The sequence below is a fragment of the Octodon degus genome, unplaced genomic scaffold (genome assembly GCF_000260255.1).
Source record: "Octodon degus isolate 3935 unplaced genomic scaffold, OctDeg1.0 scaffold00002, whole genome shotgun sequence".
Lineage (NCBI taxonomy): Eukaryota > Metazoa > Chordata > Mammalia > Rodentia > Octodontidae > Octodon > Octodon degus.
The window spans coordinates 29,500,077-29,510,025 of NW_004524578.1; the positions used below are offsets into that span (position 1 = coordinate 29,500,077).

At 47.1% G+C, this 9,949-nt stretch overlaps 1 protein-coding gene across 1 annotated transcript in view; it reads left to right on the plus strand.

Annotated features, from left to right (window-relative positions):
• Positions 1 to 7,080: 7,080 nt before the first annotated feature.
• The window catches only part of Gpr176 (G protein-coupled receptor 176), a 230,282-nt gene continuing 227,413 nt past the window's right edge, over positions 7,081 to 9,949 (plus strand). The window contains exon 1 of the mRNA XM_012513993.2: positions 7,081 to 7,148. Within this exon, the coding sequence (XP_012369447.1) occupies positions 7,081 to 7,148 (68 nt within the window). The remainder of the gene's footprint in view (positions 7,149 to 9,949) is intronic.

Below are 9,949 nucleotides of genomic sequence, written 5' to 3' on the forward strand. Positions count from 1 at the left end.
AGGAGGAGGAAGAGGAGGAGGAGAAGGAGAAGAAGAAAGAAGAAGAAGGAGAAGGAGAAGGAGGAGAGGAGGAGGAGGAGGAGGAGAAGGAGAAGGAGAAGGAGAAGGAGAAGGAGAAGGAGAAGGAGAAGGAGAAGGAGAAGGAGAAGAAGAAGAAGAAGAAGAAGAAGAAGAAGAAGAAGAAGAAGAAGAAGAAGAAGAAGAAGAAGAAGAAGAAGATTGTAACAACTGACCATTTCCCTTATAGTGATTCTTGGCTTAACCTGTGTCAAAGCCTGCTGCCTTGGCTCCACAACTATGCCCTCCATGACAAAAGGGCCATCCTGGTTGTCAAAACAAATCCCTGAGACTGCTAGAGACCCTCCCAAGCCTGCCATAATCCAGAGAAACTTTATCTCATCCTACCCGAAGACCCAGAGTCTAATCTGCCACCTCTTTATATTCATGAGCCCCAAATTGCCCAGCCAGCCTTAGTGCCCCCACAGCTAATCCAAGCACCCATTATCACAGTCACCAAGGGGGCCCCACCCTTCCAGATTCAGTAATACAGCAGCTAGAGACAGCATGCAGTGCTGCTGCCACTGCCACTGAAGCTAGGGCCACCACCATCACCACAGGAACTGCCACTGCCACCCTACCTCCTTCCAGATTCTATAGCGCTGCTGATGTCACTATCAAGCATGTCTTAGAACCCACATCCATTTCCACCTGCTCCAGCTGTGCCCTCTAGTGGCCCCTCAGCTCCATCAGTTAGTTGTTCTTGATTCCACTGGACCCATGCTGCCTACCCAAGCCTCTGCTCTGGAATTTCTCCCATTATCCAGAGACCTGCATCTGTCACTATTCCAGCTGCCACCTGGCCTACACCAACTTCAGCCCACCCAGAACCTCTAGCTATTATACCATACTCCACAGCTCCACTGCCAACAACCACTGCAGTGCATTCTGAGCCCCAGACTGACTCCTGTTGGGAGAGGCTGAAGCTGCAAAGTAATTACACATGCAGGATGAAGTTAGCCTGAGAACATGGGAGCTCCCTGAAGCATGTAAACAAGCTGTTGTAGCTTGTTAAGTGATTGCTGGGTAGAGACGTTGAAACTGACATCAATCTCTTGAGGGTATAAATAAAGTTTTTGGGCAGGTTCTTTTCCTCCTAATGGGAGACAGCGAGCCTCCACCTGACCCAGCTCTTTTGTCTATCTTTTCCTCATTCTTACCAGGCACACTGAGAGTACGTTGAGTCCCTACAGAGTCATTATCAGATGCTGTTGACAGGGATAGAAACACTGATAGCCCTATCAGCCATTGCCTCTGTTCTGCCACTCAGCCCAAACCTCCAGTTCATCTCCAGCTAACGTTTCATGTCTACGTTGGAGCCTAGGAAGGCACAACTAACCAACTGCCCTTGATGTATTATCAGCCATTTATTTCCACTGACCTCGTAAATTGGAAGCACCACAATCTGTACTACCTGGAGAAGCCCCACGCAATGACTGACCTCCTTACATCCATCTTTCAGACCCCTCTGCCAACATGGGATGACTGCCAGCAGCTCCTTTGACCCTGTTTAATACTGAAGAATACCACTGTATCCTAGACGGGACCTAGGCCTGGCTGAAATCAAAAGTCCCTGCCACTGTGATTGATCCTGATGCTTGGGTGAACACAGTTCTTCCCCAAACTGGGACTGTAACACGGTAGGAGGCCGTGAGGCCTGAGATCAATACTGTACAGCTCTCTTCTTGGGGCTCAAAGAAGGAGGCAAAAAGCCAATGAACATGTCTAAAATTGCCAAACCTAATAAAAATCCAGTCAATTTTTATGAGAGACTGGCTCTATACACCCTTTGACATAGGGGAACCTCAAAATCAGGAGATGGTCAATGCTGCCTTTGTTGCAGTCTGTCTCTGACATTAGAAGAAAAAGCCAAAATGTTGATGGCTTTGCTGGTGTGAACACCACCCAATTACTTCAGATTGCTCTAAAGGCTTTTGTCAACCAAGAGAGAGAGAAGAGAAAGAACAACAATGTGAGGCAGGTCACAGAACCCAGCAGAAAGCTGTACTTCTGGCTGCAACATTAAGAAAGCTTGTTCCTGAACTATCTGTGCGGGCCAGCCCCTCTGCGATACCCAATACAAGGGGGCCCCACAAGACTCACAATATAAAACTGGAGGCAGCCCTGATGTTCCAGTGGCTGACCAATGTGCTTATTGCAAACAATTTGGACACTGGAAGGATAATGGCCCCTTCCAGCTGTGGGGTGAAAAGGAATATGATTGGAGCCATCCCAGCCTGAGCCTTTTCTCTTTCTCTTGATGAGAACAAATCAATAGACCAGGCTTCATTAGGCTGAGCTCCTGAAAGCCCACAGTCATTGCCAGTATCCAGGGAAAACTGATGACTTTCACGGTGGACAGTGGGGTTGAACATTCAGTTGTAACTCAGCCTGTTGCTCCTTTGACCTCCCAGTGAATTCAAGTTATTGGCATCATGGAAACTCCCTCTGAAGAGAAATTCTGCCAGAGAAGGTCCTGCAAGATTGGTGGACACTTTATCAAACATCAGTTCTTATATATGCCTGAATGCTTTACTCCTCTTTTGGGATATCATCTCCTCTCCAAGCTGGGAGTGACGTTTCTTTTGCTCCAAATCAGCCAACTTCTCTCATGCTCTGGCCCACTGCTCCAAACCCAATATTGATTCTGACTGTACACTGAGTAAAAGAATGGTACTTGCATCAGCCTGAAATGCCTGACAATCATGACCCTGAAGTTTTGAGAGACTTGTTTCTAGAAGTATGGGCAGAGGACTCACCCCCCCACCTACTTGCAATCAATTGTGCACCCTTGGCGATCCACCTCTGTCCCACTGCAATCTATGTTGCTGTTAAATAATACCCTATTTCAAGAGATGCCCAACTTGGCATCAGCCCCTCATCTCTCACCTGGCAGTCTATCTTGGTAGACTGCCAGTCTCTTTGGAACACTTCCCTCCTCCCACTGAAAAACCCAAATGGGGACTACCAGCCAGCGCGAAACCTCCATGCCATCAGCTCAGCCACCACAACTCTGCGCTTGACAGTCCCTATCGGGGGTTCTCACACAGAAGATCAGCACTGCCTGCATTGGTGGTAGAGTGGTGAACATATCTGCCTTCCAGGAGATCAGTCCCTGGGAAAGATCAATTGCCTATTTATCAAAGGATCTGGACTCAATGGCAGTGGCAGCTCCCATTCTCCTGATCAAAGAGGCTGACAAACTGACTCCAGGACAAAGCCTAATAGTCAAGGTCCCACAGCTGTCTAGAGCTACTCAACAGTTAGGGATACCTGTGGCTCATGAACAGCCATGACACCCTGTACCAGGGATTACTTGTAGGAATCCCTGATTTATTTTTCAACTCACTACACCTAAACCCAGCCACCTTCCTGCCCATTGAGTCTGGACCTGTAGACTATGACTGTTGTACCTTGACTGGTAAACTCTGCTAGATGGTAAGATCTACAGATAGAATCCTTGCCTGACACTGAGTACACCCTGTTTACGGACAGAAGTAGCTCAGTCAGGGATGGGAAATACTAGACCAGTTATATAGTCATCACTACTAGGCCTCCTCCCCAAAACTAGTCTGCTCAATGAGCTGAACTGTGGGCCTTAGTATAAACTCTCACCTGGGCAAAAGGTAAGATACAGATAAACAAGGATACAGATAAACATGTATCCTGACTCAAGGTATGCTTTTGCCATTATTCATGTACACAGAATGGTGTACGAGACATGTGAACTTCTCATGGCAGAAGAAAACAAAAACAAGGATAAAATTTCTCAACTCCTGACTGCAATTTGGAAACCTAAGGTCGCTCTTATCCATTGTAAAGGGCACTAAAAATAAAAGACACTATCATTCTTGGCGATCACAAAGCAGAAAAAGCTGCTGAATTGGCAGCAGAAGACTCTATCCGGAGGAGCAAATGATTTAGTACAAAATTACGGAAGCCCAACATGAAACACTACCTAAAATTGTTCTTAGTATCTGCAGTGAGCCCCTCTGTGACTCCATGGAAGAAATTAAATGGGCACAACAAAAAGGGGCCTACATGAGCCCAAAGGGTGTAGACTTCACTGTATAATCAGATGACAGTTCCACAGAATTTGGCCTATACCTGAGTCAAATACAACCATGATGTAAACCGGGGAGGAAAAACTACTATGAACCAGTTTCTACAATGCTACTATCACATTCAAAATTAGCTTTGATCTGTGCCTCTGTTAGAGAAGTCAAGCCTGTGTAAGAACTGAACCCCTATCTGGACCTAACCCCCCCCCACTACCCTACATAATGGACTTTCCCATTTGAAGTCCTACAAATAGATCTGACAGAAATGAAGCCAAGTAGGGGCTACAAGTATCTTCTGGTACTTGTCTGTTCTTACTCTAGAAGTCTGAAGGCATTTCCCATGAGAACAGAAAAAGCTGCTAAAGCCTGTAGAGTATTACTAAGAGTGATTATCCCTAGGTAGGGGCTTCCCCTAGTCATAGGCAGTGATAATGGGCCTGCATTGTGACAGAAATGACCCAGAAGTTGATTAAAGAATTAAAAATCAGGGCCAGCCAAATAGCTCAGTGGATTAAAGCGCCTGCAAGCAGACTCAGGCTGGGGGTTCGATCCCTGGGCCTGCCATGCTGGCCCGGCCCCTGGGGCATGCTGACACAGGCAATTGAGACTGGGCATGGTGGTGCGGGCCTGTAATCCCAGCTCTTGGGAGGCTGTAAACAGGCAGATCACTGTGAGTTCCAATCTAGTAGTGAGACCCTGAACACTCTGTAGACCCTTTCCTAAAATACCCACCCACCCACCCACACACACACACACACACACACACACACAGAAATCAAATAGAACTTGTATACCTCAGACTTAGCCACAAAGCTCTGGAAAAGTTGAAAGTATAAATAAAACTTCAAAATCAATATTAACTAAGTATTACCAAGAAACTTAGACACTATGGTTAGATTTGCTTCCCATGGCCCTCCGCAAGGGCCAGACTTCGCCAGGATCCGCAGGATATACACTCTTTCAAGTTTTGTATGGAAGACCCCACCCATAATTAGGGGTCTTCAGGGAGACCTACGTCAGGTAGGTAACATATTTTTGCAGGAACAACTTATACAGTTAGGAAAAAAACCTTTTTTCAAATACATGAAAACATAGCTGAAAGGGCAATCATCCCCTCAGGGACCCTCCCCCCTACTTTCAACCCAGGAGACCTAGTGTGGAAAAAGGAGTTCCTAGAGGGATCCCTGTCTAATTACTTTGACTACTCCCACAACAGTAAAGGTTTCTGAGATCCAGCTATAGATCCATCATTCTAGGTCAAGAAACCTCACCCAGATGACTGCTGGAAAGCCTACCTGAGGGCTGGGGAGATAGCTCAGTAGAACAAGTGCTTGCCTGCAAAGTGCAGGGTCCTGAGTTCAATCCCTGGTACCCTTCACACACACACACACACACACACACAAAAAAAAAAAAAAAAAAAAAGAAGTAGAAGAAGAAAGAAAGAAAGCCTACCTGGATGAGTCAACTCCCTTGGAGACAACACTGAAGAGACAACACACTCAAAGCCCTGCTTGTATCACTCTGGAAATTGATGGTTCTACATACAGCTGGAGCCAGACAGACACTGTACACCACAGCATCTGCCCTGATTGATTAATGTTCTGTTACCCAGTTTGGTTTTTGGTTAATCTTAGTATTTGCCCTAGGGTTCTGGGCTGTGTCCTCAGAGGATTAGAAAGTTCCCCATAAGGTCATTTTCATTCTTTTATGTTGGTGTAACTGTTAGACTGTGTATTCTGAGCTGCCTTTCCTAGGGTTATGATAACTGTCAGCACTAATCTGCACCTTCTCCTCCTCAGCTTGCTTAGTCCACGTGCTTGCCACTGCCTTGGGCCTGGGCTGAACAACAGTACAAACAGAAAATGATTTTATAGCAGTTTAGGCAGACATCAATGGGTGTCAAGACCAAGTTGATTCCTTAGCTGTGGTAATTCTTCAAAACCACAGGGCATTAGACTTCCTCACAGCTCAACAAGGGGGCACTTGCTTGCTCTTTGAGGAAAAGTGTTGCTACCATAAATCTGGTGTTAGAGAAACAGTTCCCTAACATCATTACCCACCAGTTGTAAGAATGGATAAACCACCCAACTTGAGACAGAGAGGCTCCTACTGGTGGATCTCCCTGGGAAACTCAGCCATGCTGGGAGCTTGTTAGGACCATTAAGAGGCCTTCTCCTCATATTCTTAATAGAATCTTGCTTGTTAAATTGTCTCACTTTATTTAAACAGTTAAATAGTATTAGCCTCCAAATAACCCTCAGGTCCAGTATCTCCTATATAGCCTTAAACACCAATATGTCTGAAAGTGATTTTCCTGATTAACTAAAAGAAGGGGAATGAAAGGTAAATTGAAGTTTAAATAAAGCCTGCCAAGAATGCCCACCACAACCAGATGGACACGTCCAGAAAAGCCTGATAATAGGACACTTCTTCCTTTGTGTAACCCATGCTTGTTTACCTGAAGGCCTTGCAATGTAACTTGAGATGTTTAAACTCCCTTAGCAACCCATGATGTCAATCATAAGGTCAAATCTGCCTCCCTACTTGACTTTCTATTAAAGTCCCCAAACCCTGCTGGGCAAAGTGCTGACTCTTTGGGAGGAATCCCAGTCAGACCCACTGGTGGAAATAAACTGCCTCCTGAACCTCTTGGTGCAGTTTCTTCTTGTATTTGGTCTGTTTTCTGTAGTAATTCCGCATGTTTTTCTTACAAGGTGACTTCAACATTTCTCAATTGAGAGTCATTCATACAGTGGTTTTGTGACTGCTTCAAAGAATGGAGTACATAATATAAGTGATGCTATATGACTTCTGAGAACAGGTTATTAAAGTTAATGCAACTTCTGCCTTGTCCTCTCGGCACTGTCACTCTTGGACTGCTCACTTACAGCACACAGCTGCCAGGTTGTGAGGAACACAGTCAGCCACCTGGAATGGCCACATAGACATATTTTAGCTGGTGATGCCCTCTGAGTTCCCAGAAGCTGCCTACTGTATGAAGAAACAGCCCCCAGATTTCAAACCCAAGGAGTGAGTCTGAGAATGTACGCTGTTGAGATGGTTTGTTATGCCGTGGGAGATGATCAGATGACACATATAATAACTTATATATTAAAATTATATACAGTCTTTTGTGTCATGTATGTTATTTTTTAATGTATTTAGTACAGGGTCTACAGGGTCTCACTACTCAGATCAGACACGTTGCCATCATCCTGTTTTCAGCCTTCCAAGTGCTGGGATTACAGGCATGTGCCACCAAGCCCAGTCTCAATTGCCATTTCAGCACACTGTGGGGACAGGCCAGAATGGCCAGCATGGCCAGCACGGCCAACATGGCCAGCACGGCACACCAGGGATCAAACCCCTGTCCCTGCCTCTGCCTAAGCAGGTGCTTTAGTCAGTTGAGCTATTTGGCCAACCCTAACTTACCCTCTATAGTGTTTACTCAGCCCACAGGAGAACTTTATTTTCAAATGCCAAACTAAGAGTGATCTATCAGGTTTCATGGTGGACTCCATTAGTACGTTTAATTAGGAGACCACTGAGGTTAGTATGTTTAGAGAAAAGGGATCATTTATATCACTTTGGTAGCATAAATTTGGCATTTTATAAGCTTTTTGTTCCATAAATTCTGACCCTCATAATTTATCAGAAATATTCTCAATTAGCTCTGCCAATATATATATGAAGATATATTAGATAAATATTATATAATATTTATATTATATATATTCTTTATGATCATATTAATCAATGAAACATTCATACAACACATAGCTATTAAATCATGCAACTATGTTCCTAGCTCTGTTCTTTTTTTTTTTCTTTTGGCGGAACCAGGGATTGAACTCAGATCCTTGCGTTTGCCAGTCAAGCGCTTATCCTACTGAGCCATCTCCCCCACCCCCTAGCTCTGTTCTTAAAAGGCAGTTCTTCCACACACCTGAAAAACTTGGTGAGTGCAATTGACTAGGTTATTTCTAGGTTCTACAAGTCCTATATTCTTACATCAATTTAGGCGCTAAAGACAATTTAGTCTGACACCTCACCTCCCACCACCAGTCTTTGTTCTGAGCTATAACCTCCACCTTTAAATTTTTCTTTTAATTTTATTTTTGATACAGGACCTCACTAGGCCTGAGCTAAACTGCTTGTACTTTGTGTCCTCCTGCTGCAGGGAGGATACTGGGCTTATAGGAGTGTGCCATCACACCTGGCTAGTGGTGTCTTTTCAAAATGAAAAAATGAGATTTTGTGCCTTTCCTACTCTTTATACCTGCAAAATACTGCTTTTTACATCTTTATACCAAGTTTTGAACAGATGGCAAAGCTTTAAGATGGGTTAGATTATTTTTGCAACTATTACCAAAGAACTCTACAGACTTTCTTCAACTCTTCCTAAAACAGAGTGCTGGATGTTGGTGATTCTGCTTTCAAAGAACAGTAAACAACGAGTTTACTGGGCAAATGAAGTATCCAAATAGGAGCAACCAAAAATAACCCATTTAAATCAGTTTTAAGGGTTATTGTCCTTGTAGCTAATCTTATTCACCATGTTCCTCTGGAAATCTGATAAAGATTTCTGTTCGCCACGTCAAAGATCACTATAAACTTCATCTAATAGTAAGAAACCAGGTGCCACTAAGTCAAACCAAACAAATTTTTATCTTTCCAGTCTCCTTTCCTCTTTCTTAGGTCTGTCCTCTGGATGCTGAACCTTTTTCTTTCATTCTTTCGGCTCCTCTTATTTTGCCAGTTCTTCCGTTTTCTTGGTCATCCTAGCCTCCCAATCTTTTCATCAGACCAGCAGGAAATTGCTTGCAACTCTTCATTGCTGAAATCCACTACAAGTCCCTTAAGTTTCGTACCTTACAGAAATGGGCCTGGTTAACCGTGCACCAGTCTCCTATATTCCACCTTTTCTTAAATGCTTTAATCTGCACACTAGGCTCCGCTGAGAGCCCCGCGCAAGTGTAACTGGGAGCCCGCAGGCAGTCCCGGCTCACGAGACTCGGAGCAGAAACACCGGTAGTAAACGAAGCGAACTCCCGGGGGAGTCGGCAGCGTGTCCTAGGCAGCCAGACACGCACGCTCGGCGACTCCCACGCTCCCCCGGAGTCACGGCGCGCGGGGCCAAGATGGCGCCGGCCCCCTCGCCAGCAAGCGGGGCGGGGCCGCTCGCGTCACGTGTCGTCTCCACCGGCCGCGCGCCCCCGGCTGCCCTAGGCACGCGTCAGGGGCAGGCGGCCGCGGGGTGCCACGACCCTCTGAGGGGCGTCCTCCCTCGCCCCGGGTGGTGGTCCAGCTCTACCCCTGCAGCAGAGGGGCCAGAGGGAAAGGGGATGCGGGCCGTGTAGAGGCCAGCGGGCCGGGGTATGCCGCGGGGGGCCTGCGGGCCGGGCGTCCCGGCTGACAGCCCACCACGCGGGGTGCTGCTGTGCAGGCTCTGGCGTCCCGCCGAATCCGTGGGCGCCGACGGGGCTCGGGGTCCCCTCTGAGCTCGGACCACCCGGCTTGGGCATTTTGTAGGGTTCACAGCGCCCTGTGGCCTCGAAGCCAGCAGGACCGACACACGGCTCAGCCACGCTGCCCCTCCGCTCGCAGGGGACCCGAGAGGGACGCCCAGGCCCGGTGGGGCGTGGGGAGCCGAGGCCGCCGGGGCGGCGGGAACAGGGGTCGCCCCGCGGGGCCGTCTCACGTCCCCTTCTGGGTGTCCCCGTCTGCGAGTGGGCTCGGCCGCGCTGACCCGGCGGGGACGGCGACGTGCGCGGGCTGTCACCGCGCGCCTCCAGGGGGCGGCTGACGGGGACCCGGGAGGGGACGGGCGC